The sequence below is a fragment of the Protopterus annectens genome, chromosome 9.part0, assembly GCF_019279795.1.
Source record: "Protopterus annectens isolate FY-2018-M chromosome 9.part0, PAN1.0, whole genome shotgun sequence".
Lineage (NCBI taxonomy): Eukaryota > Metazoa > Chordata > Ceratodontiformes > Protopteridae > Protopterus > Protopterus annectens.
Genome location: NC_056743.1, coordinates 678174138 through 678191139, shown reverse-complemented (window position 1 = coordinate 678191139; position 17002 = coordinate 678174138). Strand labels below are relative to the sequence as shown.

Sequence of the window (17002 nt, the reverse complement as noted above, 5' to 3'; positions counted from 1 at the left end):
TTTTTTACAACTTGCCAACTTTACCAATTTATTGCTGCTAAGCTTCCGCAGGAATAGGATACTTTTTTTGGCTTAACCATTGAACAGCCTACTGTTTCCATGGTTGTACCTTCTTCCAGCCACAAAAACAAAGATTAAGTAGCCTTTTCCACCACAGAAGGCTAATATTTTCCCTGTGTCGCAAATGTGGGACTCTGCTGTGGCTAAAGCTGGATCTGATGTTGGTTTTCCTTCTGTCCTCAACTGATGGGTTTGGATTGGAGACGTCTGATCCAACTCTGCCTCTGCAAAACCTCATGGCAACACTGAATTCTCAAGCCTCTCCTTGCCAATAATGCAACAACCCCCATAACCTCCGATCTTATTTGCCTCCGTTAGGTGAAAGATGTGGTGATTTGTCTCTTGAGCTACTCCACTAGATAAGTTCTTTATTTTTTTTGTTGCTCTTGCTGTTGGAGAAGTATAAATATATATAATTTCCTAATGACAAAAACAGCAGCAGTGGGTTCAGGTACAAAAGCAGACTCGCAGTTTATTTAGGAATTTATTCTATAAAACACACGAAGGGTGTAGTCGCATAAAAATCCAAAAGGTATAAACAGTATTCCAAGTGCTTTAGTCTCTGGTGAATCGGAGACGTTTTCAAGGAAATTAGAAAACTGTTACCTTAAGCTCAATTTAAACAAACAGATCCACCCCCGATTAACATTGAACCAGTATAATAAAGCCATGTAATGAATATTCATAAAGTTCATAAATATTCAACAGACACAGTACAATTCAACCACAGAACCCATGTCATGATAAAAAAACACTAAAGTGTACAGCAAATAACACACCAATCCCAAAAAAATCATGCCTTTGTTAAAATAGTATAGGTAAAAATGCTATTAATAAACATATACATGTAAAGTTATATAAATACATGTAAAAAGTGTATATCAGTTCATTTATCTATTTAATGCTTTTAACTTCAAGAAACAGTTTAAGGATAGAGCATCATTGATAACCCAGCCAGTTTTGTCACATTAGTTTTAATCTGCCATAGTGCCTCTTGTTTCTCCAATTGTAGGGTCCAGGGGCCACCCCTTGGGACTGTGTCTAAAACATCAATTATCGTAAATTTAAAATCATGCCCCTCATTCTCCTTACTGTGTTTATCAAGAGCATTCATCTCTTTGCCTAACCTAATTTCCCTTAAGAACATTTAAGGGCATCCACCCCTCAAAGATCCTTTTCGAGGAATTATTGAAGCGGTGGGAAGATGTGATTCAAGAAATCACAGGAACCTTTCCAGGACACATGTGAAGAGTATTCCACCAGGGACAGAGGAGGAAATTCAAATGTTAGATACAGCCCTTGCAGCAGAAGAGACCCACCACATCAAGAGTCCAGAGAATTTCTTTGTCAAATCCTTCCAGCGCTCCTGAGAGGAGGTCCAATTATCCCAATCTGGAAGCAATCAGGGGTCGTTTATCTCTACACCAGAGATCTTGGCTAGAAAACACAAATGATACTTGGATGCAGAGGATCATATCCAGAGGTTATATAGTACCATTTTTCCTTCCTTCTGTCAATTCCAGAAGACTCCCCGATGTTCCACCCAGTCAGAGGGAATGAGCAGCAATTCAAATACAAAAGAGTCGTCCAAGAGGTTCCCCAGACCAGAAAGGTTCCAGAACTTACTCAAGATTCTTTTTCATAACAGGGAACTTAAGACCAATTCTGGATCTCGACATCCTAAACAAATCTGTTCAAAAGACCAATTTCTGGATGGTCACGGTTCAATGTATTCTTTCAGTTTTGGAAAAGGACAACTGGATGTGCTCAATAGATCTCCAGGATACATACTATCATATAAAGATGAACAGATGATCCAGGAAATTCTAACGCTTTCAGCTGGAAACCAGTCATTACCAATTCAGAGTGCTGCTCTTTGGTCTCTCCACAGCCCCCAGGGTGTTCAAATGCATGGCAGTAGTAGCAGCTCACTTGAGACTGCAGGGATTCCGGGTGTTTCCATACTTTAGATGACTGGCTCACCCCCCCCCCCCCCCAACCAGGCATCAGCTTATTAGGGCAAGAGAAGTTGTTTTCCAGACTTGTGCACTGCTAGGAATAACCATAAATTATGAAAAATCTCATGTAGAACTAAGTCAAATCCTAGAATTCATAGGTACACTACTAGACACAAAATCAACAATAGCTTCCCTTCCTTTTGCTAGAGTTCAAGCTTTACGATATCAAGTAAAAAAAAAAAAGATAATTTGCAGTACCAGTGTCTCTGCTTGCCTCATTCTTTAAGCATTGGGATCAATGGCGGCAGCAGTAACCTTTAGTTCCTTTGGCCAGATTTAATGTGTTGTTCAGTGGATGTTGGCATCTCAATGGTAGATATTGAGTTCCCTTTGTCCACTCAAATATGAATCACCACCACGTACAGGAAGGATCTGATGTGGTGGATCCAGCCAGAGCAAGTTGTACTGTGCCGTTTATTTGTCCCCTCTCAGTCCAAGGCCATAGTGACCACGGATGCTTTTCTGCTGTGGGGAGGCATTACCTGAGACCGACAGTCATGGCATATCAGTGTCCTGGAGTTGAGAGCAGTGCTTTTAGCGATTCAAATGGGCAACATGTCAGTGGTTTGGTACATCAGAAAACAAGGAGGGACCAGGTCATACCCCTTATATTGAGAAGCACCAAGTGTGTGGCAATGGGCAATATCTTCCAACCGCTTTCTCTTAGCAATGCACATTCCAGGAAAATCCAACATACTGGCAGACAAATTGAGCAGGTGTATTCTGCTACCTCACGAATGGTCCATCAACCAGAAGGTAGCGGAATTGATTTTCCACAAGTGGGGGCCAGCCTTGCTGCGATCTCTTTGCATCTCCCCTGAACAAGTGCAACAGCTACTTTGCCCTAATCCCCCCCCCACAGGAGGAATCACCGAGAGATGCTGTACTCCACAATTGGCTCCCCGATCTACTTTATGCATATACTCTGACCTGACCTCTCTGATTCCAAAGTTCCTTCAGACATATGCTAGGTTGATGAGCAAAGTCATTCTCATTGCACCCTTCTGGCCTCAGCAGATTTAGTTTCTGTTCTTGTTCCTGTGGCCTCATTTGATTTCTGGGCCCAGCTCCAGATCTCTTGTCTTGCCTGACCAGCATGATACATTCAGACTTTCCGAGTCTTAAGCTGACAGCTTTGTTTCTCCATTTCCAGTAGTAGCAAGACAACCAATGCTTTCATCTCTTGGGTTGCATAACTCTGCAGTCATGTATCATGTGGTGCCACTTTTCACATTGTGTAATGAACAATAGCTTGTATTGCCATTGGAGCAAAACCCATATGAAAGTAAGAGAAGCACGGGCTCTTTTAACGGAAACATCTGCTCTCTGTCTTGCACATATGGCAGAATTTTGCTTTGTAATTTTACACTTGGAAGCTGATATCGTTCCAGCAGTTTAGCTCCAGTTAAAGCTGAGTAGACAACTACCTTTATTCTTTAGTCACGGTTTTTATTCTCTGAATTTCCACTTGTGTAACTTATCAAATTACAGTAGACTGTCTTATCCAGTCTCATTGGGACCTGACCTTAGGCTGGATAAACAAATGGCCAGTTAATCAGAAAATCCATACAAAATATTATTTATAGGTTATGAATCCGCTAAAATAACACGAGTTGTGTTCATATTCATTAGAAACATGCATACTAAGTGTAAAACACAAATTTCTGTCACTATTTAGCCTAGAGGAGGCAAAATGTTGTTGCTCTCTGTTGTCTTTTGCTAGGACTACGGCAGAAATTTGGCCATTTAAAGAGAGTCTGGATAAGAGGGAGTCTGTTGTATTTGAACACTGCTCCTGTATTGCCCCTGCAAAGAACTATTTCTGTCTAGCAGATCTGTCTAGTAAGTGAATGTAAAAAAGAAGTGTATGTAAGTAGTGAAATAGGTTTCTGGTTGCAATGCTAGCCATCAAAAAACAAGGTGTGTGTTCATAAAATGTGTGTGTGTGTGTGTGTGTGTGTGTGTGTGTGTGTGTGTGTGTGTGTGTGTGTGTGTGTGTGTGTGTATATATATATATATATATATATATATATATATATATATATATATATATATATAAATATACACACGCACAAAAAGATATGGACTCTTGATGTAGAAACTTTCAATTTTTGGCTGTCTAGCTCATGTCTGTCACCATACCCAGACTCTTGTTCTCACAGAGTAGAGCTGCAAGCCAGCTCTAGTGCATTGAAAGGTATTATCATAAATTCCATATTGTTGTGTTGTGTTTGGTAAATGAGAAGATCAGTGGAGAATCTCTTGTGGAATGTTTGTTTCACCTTCCCTGTCTGTTGACCCTTTGAGTGCATGGGTTTGGTTATGTGATGTGCAAATCCAGTGATTTTGTTCACATTATTTATCTTTTGTAAATGTTTTTTTATTTTGATGAAGTAGAACTAGACTGCCCCGTTTTGTTTGAAATGTTAGACTGTGACAAATTGTACATAATTTCCACCAGTTGTGTGTTCAGTTTTAGCTTGGCTTTGATACTTAAGTTGCCTTTTTTAATAATAAAAAAAAAACACTAGTTTCACATTTCAAGACCTTTTTGAATTAGTTGGATGGCAGTAATATTTTGGGACTTTGGCATGTTCAGCAATCCAGTTTTTGCTTTGTTTACTTTACAAGCACCACTGTAACGCTGTCCTCTTTTATTTTCTGTTTTTCAGCAAGGACTACAGTACCAACCCAATGGCCTGGAGAGGCATGCGGACACCATACTTGGCTTGGTAAGTTTGGAAAAGAGGTGTATTTAAAAGAATAGACATGTTGGAGAACATTGCAGCTGGTGTACTTGGTTGAGTAAGTTAGATGGTGGGCAGCTGTAATAGTGGGAGGGGAAAGAGAATCATATTGGAAGCTTCCTTTTAATGTAGTCAAATTGAGGAATGTGGTAAAGACATGGACACAACAATAGAGGTTTTGTACAGGACCAAAGTGGCAGAATACTGTGATATGCTTGGTGGTGGGAGATGGAAAGGCAAGCTGGTGCAAGTAAAAGGCATAATGGGAGAAAACTGACTTTAACAGGAAGCTCTGTCACCCATCCAGATTGGAGCTTTAAAGATCAACATACCTTTTTCACAGTCACTATTTTATTTATTTTACATTTGTTGACCGGGATAGTCCATCTGGATACATGTCCATTTTCAGCAGATGTCCGGGGAGAAAAGCTCCAAACGTACAAACTGATAAAGACAAGCAAGTTACAGTATATGCGCAAACATGTATTAACATACAAGTTACAGTCTCACATTTCAAGCTTATGAAGAATACAGTTTATATTCAGAAATATATACAAATATGTTAATTTCTCTTATCAAACCTATAGGTGCAGCTATATACAGAGTATCTGCAGAGATGTTACAGTTTCTCTTTTCAACCCTTTTAGTGTAAGAGGTAAGTCGCTGTGAATATAAAATTGCAGGGGTATGGAAGTAGATTAGGCTTTAGTCAGGGTTATTTCTTCGAACTGATTAAGAGATGGGTTCAGAGTAAGGGCAGATGGGAGCAAATTCCAGGTTTTGCCTACTGAATTTGCAAACAAAGATTCTCCAGATAGGTTGTTAGCTTTGACAGATTGAACTAAAGTTTTATAGTGGAACTAAGTGGCCTAGCGTTTTTGTAGGGCTGGATAATGTTTTTAAGGGAGGAGTTTTTCTGGATAGTTAATAACCTTGAATGTTACAGTAAGTATATTGAATTAGCCTGGGGAGTTCTAGCCATCCTAAGAGGTTTAGGTTTTGACAATGGTGTGTCCTGTAGGGAGTTCCTGTGGCAAATCTGGCAATTGTAGCAGCTCGAGAGTTTGCTGAGATCAGTTTTGTTCAAGTTAGTGATTATTGGCGAGGCATACAGTAGAGTTTAAAGCAGATGGGTATGGGCAGTGGCAGTCCTAGCTAGAGGTGTGAGAAAATGTTTGTTTTTGTATAGGGAGCCAAGTTTTTTTATATTAACAGTTTTAATAGTTTGGTTTATATGCATATCATATTTGAGGTTGTTTTCTATTCTAACACCCAGGAGTTTGGTATACATATCTGGTGAGATTATGGTCCCATTGTTAGATGTTATAGTAAGTGAAGGTTGAGAGGAGAGAAGAGCAATAGCTTTGTTTTATTGGGGTTTAATATCAGCTGTTGATTAGAGATCCAGTTTTCCTCCGTATTAAAGGTTTTCTGGGTTAAACTAAGGAGATCTGTATGGGTAAGGGCTGAGCAAATCAGGGTGTAGTCATCGTCATATTGTATACAGGTTGCATCTGGGATTACAGTGTGGAGGTCATTGATAGAGGGAGAAAAGATGGGGACCTAATCTAGAACCTTGAGGGACCCCAAGGGTAACAGGGAGAAGGGTGTAGAGTTTGTCCTGCCAAAGGACAGCCTGCTGTCTTCCATGAAGATAAGATTGAAACCATTGTATGGCATGGTTGTTTAGGAATATTTTCTTTAGGGTAAGTAAGAGCAGTTGGTGGTTAACCATGTTGAAGGCCTTGGAGTGATCGAGAAACAGGGCAGAAGATGGTTTGTTGTTGTTACGGTTGGAATTTATGACATTAGAAAAGGAGAGGAGGGCTGTGGTGGTACTATACTGTGGTCTAAATCCATGCTGGGAGTTGACCAGAAGATTATGCTGAATAAGGTAGTGTAAGAGTTGTTTATGGATACACTTTTCCATAATTTTAGCCAGAGGGGAAAGGTGTATAATTTGACAGCTCGGTGGAGCTGCCTCCTTTGTGGAGTGGTATGACGTGATATTTTCCAGATAGAGGGGATAGAGGCTTCAGTTATGGTTCTGTTTATCAAAATAGAGACAGGGAATGCTATAACATCAGCAGCTTTTTTGCAGGTAGTCTGTAGGGAGGAGGTCAGTTGAAAGGATGGTTGGTTTAAGTTTTTTAATTAATGAGTGAAGTTGGAATTGTTTGGAAGCTGAAGGAGAGAAAGTCATTGGGTTTAGGGGTTTCGGCATTAGGACAAATGGGTTTAAGTTTGCTAGCAAGGTCCTGGATGGTTTCTGTAAAGAAACTGTTGAAGGTGTTGGCAATGGACTCTGGCGATATTTGTTTTTTTTTTTTGTCTAGTAATTTGAATTTTTTTTGTATCATTCCTATATTGTTGAAATTCGAGTTGATCTTGTGAGGCTTTAGAGGAATGCCAGGTGTTCAGGCATTATTTCTTTGGATGATCTTTAGTTTGTTTTTTTTCATGAGCCAGGGGCAACTTTTGTTTTAATTCTAATAGACCGTGCAGGTGCATGGTTGTCAAGGATGGCCAGGAATGTGTTAGTGTGTTACTGCCTCATCTAGTGGTAGTTGTTTTAGAATTGACCAATTGCATAATTTATGTTCTTCTAAGAATTTATTAAAGTTGAAGTTTTTGTTATTTCTTATTGTTTTATAGGTGGGTAGATGTGGACATTCAGCTTTATGCCTAATAGTATGTTAAGCAATGATTACTTAGATCTTCAGGGAAGAGTACCTGATTTGTACATGTGGTGTGATTAATTAGTATCCAGTCTAGGATAATTTATTGCTAGGCTTGCTGATCCTAGTAGGATAGGTTATAGTTTGTGTAAAACCATGTAGGTTTACGTGGGTGGTTGGGGTCTCTGCAGTGCAGGAATTCCAATCTATATTGAGGTCCCCTAGAACAATGGTCTCTTGGTGGTAGGCATTGGATAGCCAGAAGAGGATGTCTTCTAGGGTCCCCGAGTTATTACCTGGGGGAATATAGACGCACACTATATTTATACATTTGTTTTTATTTATTTGTAGTCTGGAAATCATAATTTCTACTTTGTTAAATATAGGTGGTTGAAGGTTGTCTAGAGTAACATTTAGGGTTGTTTTATAGGTTGTCTAGAGTAACATTTAGGGTTGTTTTATAGAGAACAGCAACCCCTCCCACTTTTCCTGGTAGTACGATCTAGCCTGAGTATATTATACCCTGGAGGTAGAATTTCATTATCTGGCGTAGTTGGTTTCACTGTTGCAGTCATTACATGCCCACAGTCGGCCTGAATTCCAAAGTCCTGGGTCCTGCATCGGCTGCTGTCGCCCCTTCCCTGACGTCAGGTTGTCAGGGGTATAAGAGATGCTGCCGATGCCATTTTGTTTAGTCTTTCTTGCCGCGCGGTGCCTGAAGCAGAAGCAGTTCATAAGTGTCGGTCGGCCGACTCCTGAGATTTTCGTGTTTCCGATCCGAAGTCTTCAGTAAAGCTAAGTACCCCATTGGGGAAACTTTTTTCTTGCTCCAGAAAAAGTTAATAATTGTATTTTTTTTGGAAAGCAAATACCTCATAAGGACTTTCATTCTTATTGTATTCCTTGCGTAGGCCCTGATCACAAAGTTGCTGGTTGTCGGTTTTGTGTTAGATCTAACCAATGCACTATTAAGCGTCGGTATGATTTTGCTTTAAACTATTTTGGACGCCGGTTTAATTATCCAGAAATGTTGTCTGATAGCCATCCGACTACTGGAGTTCACAAAAAACGCAAAGAAAAGGAGAGACATAGACAACTGAGGCCCAAAACCGATGAATCTTCTCCTAAACGGTCGCCGGTTCTCAGTTAGGCGCTTTTGCAGCTCCTGACGCCCGCTACTTTAGAGTCGCAGCCCGCTACCGACACCCATGTGGAGTCGGCCATGCCGCTAAAAACTCAAGGTATTGGAGCCTCGGATACTATTCCTTCAGATGGGTCTGGAGCCGCTGAGCAGGCACTGGCTTCTGAGGGTGTATTCAGACCTAAACATCTTTACATTAAGACAACCTCAGCTTCAAAGGCAAAGACTACAGCACCTTCTAAAGCAAAGAAACAAACTCAAGAGCCATGTGAACAGGCCTCTATGCCCAAAAAACAGATGCTCGAAATGGCCGAAGACTTAATTGCATTGATCAGAGGTTCCCATCCCCCTCCTGATAAGAGGCCTAGGCAAGAGACTGGCTATGAATCTTCAGATCAGGTTTCTATTTCTTCTGATTCCTCTTCTAACCAGGAATATTCTCCGCCCATGAGGATTCTGATGCTGAAGAATCTATACCTTGAGCTTCTCCTCCAGAGGACTATTCTTTTGGGGAAACCTTGCATACCATGAGGGAGCATTTCCACTGGGAGAGCCAAGATTTTTCAGAATCTAAAAAGAGGCTCAGGGATTTCCTTTTACTTCCTCAACACAGGCCATTAGCCATACCACCTGTGTTAGATATTGTAGATTATGTGTTTTCAGAGTCTAGTCTTACCCCTGACTTCTTACCTCCAGCTCCATATTACAGGGTTCCTGACTCTCATAAATTCCTTTTTAAAAATCCTGCTGCAGACCCAGAAACTATTTCACAGGGTCCCATAGGAGTTAAGACTTCCGCTGCAAAAAACCCTACCCCCTCTGACAGAGATTCTAGGGCAGTGGATAGATGGGGGGAAAAAAAGGTTTACACATCTGCTACATTGGCTATAAGGGCCTTAAACTGTCAGTTTCATATGCTCAAATATCAGCAACATGTCATGGCATTGCTTAAACAGAAAATGTTATGAAACTCTGAATGTGCAGAAAACAAGGAAATGCAGGATTTATTGCATGCAGCTGAACAAGTTGGAAAGCATACTTTGCAATGTGGTTTTGATTCTTTGGAGGCCTCCTGCAGGGCCTCATTTATGGGTTCTGTAATTAGGAGGCATGCTTGGTTAAAGGAACAAAGTCTGCCTGATCATGTGAAAGTTAAATTATTAGATGCACCTTTACAGCATGATACTTTATTTGGTGTTAAGGCAGAGAAGGTGTTAAAGAAAATGGAGGACAAAGCTACATCTATGCAAACTGTCAAATATTTTTTACAAGTACAGCCACCTAGGTTTAGTAGACACTGGCCTACAAAGAATTGGTCCTTTCCTGTATCAGACAGACCACAAAGGGGCAGATCCAGACACCCTAGAGGCAGATCCCAGGCGCAATGTTCCTACAGGTCAAAGCAATGGGGTGCTTCTACCTCCAAAGTTGGAGAAGACAAATCACAACCATACAGGAAACAGTCCCAATGACTTCCCCCTGCCTGCACCAAGCATTTATCTCCTAGCAACACCCTTAGGGGGAAAATTAGCACTTTTTTCTCAAAACTGGCACATTATAACCGTGGACAAGTGGGTTCTAAATATCGTGTCACAAGAGTACAAGTTCCATTTTCATACCCTGCCAAAGGCAAACGGCTGGCCAGATCTGCCAAAGAAATCAATGGGCAGAGGCACAAAAACAAGTCTCATCCCTCATGGACATGGGGGGCCATTCAACAAGTACCAGAGCAAGAGCAGGGACAAGGATTTTACTCGAGACTGTTCCTAGTACCCAGAAAGGACAAGACCTGGAGACCAATACTGGACCTATCTATTCTAAACACATTCCTGGATATACCAAAGTTCAAGATGATGACTTTGCAGCAGCTTCTGCCCATGCTGGGCAAGAACGCTTGGCTGGTGACTCTAAACCTAAAAGAGGCATACCTGCATGCCCCAGTCAGACAATTATGCAGAATATACCTCAGATTCAAGGCTGGCTCCAATGCATTACCAATTCTCTGCACCGCCATTTGGCTTATCTACTGTGCCCAGGGTCTTTACAAAGTGCCTGTCACCAGTAATTGCATTCTGCAGACAAAAAGGAATACAAATATATCCCTACTTGGACGACTGTCTAATTCAAGCAGAGAACAAGGACATTCTTTTACAGCATCTGGCATTTGTGAAAAGACTTCTAACATGCCTAGGGTACACAGTCAACTAAAAGAAATCAAAACTAGTATCCTCTCAAGAGATAATATTCCTGGGTGCAAGCTTAAATACAACTGCCCAGATGGCTTATCTCACGCCAGACAAAGGCAACTGACTACCTATTTCAAAATGTTGGCAACGAAGGCCCAGTTATCTGCAAGAAAGATCTGCAGGCTTTGGGCTTCATGGCATCCTGCATCCTACTAATTCCATATGCAAGACTGCATATGAGGAAACTTCAATGGTACCTAAAAAGTGCTTGGACTCAACATTGCCACAACCTGGAAACAATAAATGCTCTCATTCCCTGCCTACAACAAAGGCCCAGTTATCTGCAAGAAAGATTCTGCATGCTTTGGGCTTCATGGCATCCTGCATCCTACTAATTCCATATGCAAGACTGCATATGAGGAAACATCAATGGTACCTAAAAAGTGCTTGGACTCAACATTGCCACAACCTGGAAACAATAAATGCTCTCATTCCCTGCCTACAACAAAGGCCCAGTTATCTGCAAGAAAGATTCTGCATGCTTTGGGCTTCATGGCATCCTGCATCCTACTAATTCCATATGCAAGACTGCATATGAGGAAACTTCAATGGTACCTAAAAAGTGTTTGGACTCAAACATTGCCACAACCTGGAAACAATGAATGCTCTCATTCCTTGCCTACAACAGGAGGTTTGATGATGGGCAAAGGCTTGTCACCAAAACAAGGGACAACCATTCACATTACCCCCAGCCAAGCAGATACTAACAACGGATGCATCAGATTATGCCTGGGGGGCCCACATGGCAGGAAGATGCATTCAGGGCACATGGTCCTCAACCCAAATGCATCTACATATCAATCAAAAAAAGATGAAGGCTGTCAGGGCATTCTGAACTGCTAGCAAGGACCTACTCCATCCAGGACAACTACTGATAAAGACAGACAACACCACGGTCATGTGGTATATAAACAAGCAGGGGGGCACACATTCTTACCTCCTTTGCAGACTAGCCATGACTTTGTGGGACATAGCATTAACTTACCAAGTACATCTACAGGCACAATTCCTGCCAGGAAGGAAAAATACTCTGGCAGATGAACTAAGCAGAAACCTCATGGATCCCCATGAGTGGCAGCTGGATCCACAAGTCTTTAGCATGATAACAAGGAAATGGGGATGCCCGGACATAGATCTATTTGCCTCCCCTCACAACTACCAACTAAAATGATTCTGCACAAGGACTTATCACAAACAAGCATGGAAAGTGTGGATGCCCTATCAGTATATGCCTTTTCCCCCATTGCCTCTCCTCCCCAAGGTACTCCTAAAGGCCAGACAGGAGAAACCAAAAATGATACTGATTGCCCCAGACTGGCCCCGCCAGTACTGGTACCCAATCCTAAAGAACTTCTCTCAATGCCCAGGTTGGACCTTACCTCAAATACCTCATCTACTGTCCCAGCAAAACAAACAGATCCTGCACAGCCAACTCAGGACTTTAAACCTGGCAGCATGGCAGATAATGTAGTCATACAAAACACACCTCTCAGTAAAGCTGTGATGGATGTCATTTTGGAGGCCAGAAGGCCTAGTACTAGAAAATCTTATGCTGCAAAATGGAAGAGATTCTGTCCTTGGAACCAGGCACAAGGAACTGATGCAGCTGTGCCAAATATCCTCAGATTTTGCAATACTTAACTGAGATGCTGGACAAAGGCCCATCTTTTTCATCTATTAATATTCATGCCTCTGCCATTTTGGCTCATTACAATACAGAGCCACCAATCTTTTCTCATCCCTTATTAAAACAGTACCTCGGAGGAGCCAAAAATTTAAAGCCTCCAAGGAGATCAGCAGTGCCTGCATGGGACCTCAACTATGTCTTGGAAAAACTCACCCTGCCTCCTTTTAAGCTAGCTGCTACTGCTGATATAAGGTTTTTATCTTGGAAAACAGCTGTGCTCCTAGCAATAACTTCTGCAAGACGAGTTTCAGAGCTACAGGCTCTCATGGCTGTGGAACCTTTTATCACTTTTTATCCAGACAGGGTCTCTCTGAGGACAACTGCAACATTTATACCTAAGGTGGTTTCCAGTGTGGCTCTTAACCAAACTATTCATCTGCCAACTTTTTATCCAAATCCACAGAACAAAGGGGAGAGAATTCTGCATTCTTTGGAAGTACACAGACCGCTTAGATTGTAATTGGACAGAACCAAAGTTTTCAGAAAGACAGAGCAATTACTAGTGGCATATGCTGCAGGATCACAAGGAAAGGCTATCTCAAAGCAGACCATTTCAAAGTGGATAGGCCACTGTATTCGTTTCTGCTACTTACACCATGGCAACCCAGTGCCTAAGGGCATTAGGCCACATTCAGCCAGAGCTGCAGCTACTTCAACAGCCTTTCTCAGGGGAGTACCAACCAAGGACATTTTAGAGGCTGCTACTTGGAGTTCAGTGCACACCTTTACAAAGCACTATCATCTGCCACTCTACTCTAAATCCAGGGCAGGCTTTGCCACTGCAGTTCTGCAGGGCCTCATAGCCGCTCCTAATGCTGTTTAGCTCCAGCCTCCCATCCATAGCTTTGGGACTATACCCAAATGTAATGACTGCAACAGTGAAACACGAAGAACATAGTACAGTTGTGTGCACTTACCATAAATGTAGATGTTAGAGTGTATTCACTGTTGCAGTCCAGGATACCCACCCGCCATCCCCCTTTCTTCTGATGGAACCTATGTGGTGTATTGCTTGTAGATGAAGGTAAAGTTTATATTGCTGCATGTATTTACATATATAAATTTTGGCTACCCTTTTAGGGGGCACCTGACATCTGGGGCAAGAAAAGCTAAAGAAAATGGCATCGGCAGCATCTTTTATACCCCTGATGGCCTGACATCAGGGAAGGGGCCACAGCAGTTGATGCAGGACCCAGGACTTTGGAATTCAGGCCAACTGAGGGCAACCTGCCAGCAGGATTACCCAAATGTAATGACTGCAACAGTGCATACACTCTAACATCTACATTTATGGTAAGTGTACACAACTGTTCATTTTGGTCAGACAGAGTATGTCGGGGGAGTAGGTTGTCAGGAAGGCATGGAGGTTGTGAACCTTATTGTTGATGCTTCTAATGTTTAAGTGGCAGGTGAATAGTGAGTTGGGGGGGGTCTATATTTAGGCTTTGTTTTTTGTTTGGGCTTTTATGATTAGAGTTAGTGTTGTCTGGGGTTGGTGGCCCAGGGTTGTGATGGCTATCCCCATCAATAGTAAGGGTGTGGGGCAAATTAGCTATGAGCTTTAGAAATGTATCTGTTTTTGGCAGTAGTTTAGTTTTTAGTGTTAACATATCTGGGTATAACAGGGCGGGTGTTAGCAGGGATAAAGGAGTTGGCGTCAATGGACATGAATGAGTGAGCAGAAAGGTTTGAGAGGATTGGGGTGGTAGTAAGGTGTTTGGGATGGTTGAATCCTGTATGGGATTGGTTTTCGTAGATGGTGAGAGACTAAAGGGTGATTAGTAAAGGTAGGGTGTAGAGTACAAGTGGTATTTTAGAAGACTTAGTATTAGAGACCATAATGGGGGAAGTATACTCCTGGTAGGTAGGCAACCTAGGTGTAATAGTAGGTGGGAAGATAGTGGAAGGGGTGGGTTATAAATTAATTCCTGTTAATGGTTGGCGATGATATGTGACCATGTACATTATCCCATATGCCTAACGGTAAAACCTTGGAATATCAATTTTTAAAGCATTAGTGTGGTGCTAAAGCTTATTATGTCATTTTAAGTTTCCACCCATTACCTTTCGTGTATGTTGTACTTTTGCTTAGTCTAGTCAGAATATTGTTAATCTGTTGCTGTTGGGAATGATGTGCTGGAACAGTGCAGTACGACTTTATCTAACTGCTCTCTACACTGTGCATCAATAAAATGACTGTAACATTTCTGCTTGGGAATAGCTGTTTCGAACATTAATATGCAGTCGGTTTTTTAGGTTATAGTTGGTTGTTTTCATTTTAATGAAGGCTCTGTGTTGAATTTAGGTATGTTAAGTCTCTTCTGAGCATTTAAGAAAAACACTGCACATTTCCATACCATGGAGTTAGATGTAACAATACATAATCATAACCTATTTGAAATGGTTTCTCCTAAGATCGTGTCATACTTTGATATAATTTTTATTTTGTTCTCTTACCTTTACAGGCTTCAGTGCTGTGGTCCTTTTCCTACTACACTTCACCTCTTATTTTTCTCTACCTCTACAGGAAAGGTAATGTATCACTTTTGTTTCATCCTGGATATGTTCTCTTGATGATTGATGTTTAAAAGAATGAGGCAGAGGTCTGTGTGTGGGTGGGTGGATTGTGTGGATTATGGCACTAATAGCATTCATGTAGTAGTATCAGTGACTAAATATACTCCATATCTGACATAGTAGCCTGTGCACAAAATGCTACATTTACCTGTCTGGAACTAGAACATAAGTTGCAATTTTTGTGTAATTGAGCCTTGAGGATATAATGTTGCTTTTTGTTGTGACCAGTTTAGTACTGAAAGAGCAACTCAAGTTCCAGCATTTTTTTAAATTTTGTTACTACGTTTTGAAGTTTTCCAGAAATATTGACACACACTATCATGCAAACCTAAAAATTATTGCCTAGTACTCCTACTCCACTTTCCCAGATGTTTGCTCTGATCCAAGGCTTTGTCCTTCCCTGATTTGGGATGATAGTCGTAAACATCGTGTGCTGTGGAAAAGGCTTGGTGTAGTAAACGTGTTCTGACTTTATAAAATAATTAACTAAGTGGGGTAAGATATTGCATGCTGCTTACTAAGTTGTGCAGTTTTGCCATCTCCAAATCACTGTCACACATCCCAAGCACAGGAGACCTTAGTTCACCATGGGGCCACAAAGCACACTTTTATGCCATTCAAGACCACAGGATGTCAGCTGGCACTCACTTTGAATTAGGGTAGTGGGCACTGGCATACAAGACGTACTGATCAATATGTTTTTATGCATCTGTACATTGTCTATGAAAAAACAGACAGCACACCAATATTTGCAGAATCCAAGGTCTGGTTACCTATGCACAGGATGATGATATGAGAGAGCCATAACTGTTTACCTTTTTTTTTTTTTTTTTATACTTTGGTGTAACACTGGAAGCACTTAGAGGGACTCTCGCCAAAACCTAAAACTTCCAGTTTCTGTTGCACTTTATGTTGAACCTTGTTTAGTATTGAGCACAGGAACCTCCTAGGTTCTGAAATCTTATTTGTGGAAAAGGTCTTCTTTTTTGCGAGCATGCTATGCTTTCATCAAACCTGGCTGGTAATTTTGTCCTAACCATTGTGTATTCACATGCATCGGGAATTTGTGAAAGGGGCACTGTATCTCTGCATTATTGTGCTCAGTTTCAGGTGGCTAGCTATACAACAGCACTGAGGCAGAAATAGCCAGAGAAGGAGACCTCATCTGGCTGCATTCCAGCAAGTTTGTTCCAGATAAAGAAAGTTGGACTTCAGTCCAGTTGTAGCAGCAGCCGTACTACCTTATTGAAGAAAAAGCTTCAGGTGTGTGCGTGTGTGTGTGCGCACACGCGCACATTTATTATTTTACATTTATTAACATTTTAGTAGGTTAATTGGTCCGACAAACCATGTTAAGTTGTCTATCTCGCCTTCATTCTTGCTGGATGGGTTCGGAGCCGACCTCGGCTCCAACTCGGCCACTCTAAAAGCTCGAGAGTTGGTTCCACCGGCTCGAGGCTCCCCTTATATCCCACAATGCTAGGCGTGAGTTACCTCAGATCTCGTTTGCCGCTACAGCGATCGAGGTGTTTGGTTTCTACCGGCTTCTTGGTGAGTTATTGTAGAGTAATTTTTAGTCTACTTAAACCCCTTTAGTTTAATTCTTAACAGTTATTTCCCTTAGCTTAGTGGATTTTGTCCCTTTTTTTCTTCTATTATCCCCTTTTCCACAAAGAACTTATAAGTTCTTCCCTCGGGCCTTCGGGCCTTTCCATCCCCTAGTGGTGTGTGTGTGTGATTTTCTCAGGAATTTAAAACTTTGATAGTGAGTTTTAATTTTTGAGTTAAACTTGTATAGGGTGTAATTAGTGTGTTTGACTGTGTGTGTGGTTACACTTTCTTCAATAA

General features: G+C 41.4%; 1 protein-coding gene across 1 annotated transcript in view; it reads left to right on the top strand.

Annotated features, from left to right (window-relative positions):
• The window catches only part of ABHD16A (abhydrolase domain containing 16A, phospholipase), a 527648-nt gene that overhangs the window by 72201 nt on the left and 438445 nt on the right, over positions 1 to 17002 (top strand). Inside the window, exons 2-3 of the mRNA XM_044083280.1 lie at positions 4751 to 4810; positions 15043 to 15109. Coding sequence (XP_043939215.1) covers positions 4751 to 4810; positions 15043 to 15109 — 127 coding nt within the window. The remainder of the gene's footprint in view (positions 1 to 4750; positions 4811 to 15042; positions 15110 to 17002) is intronic.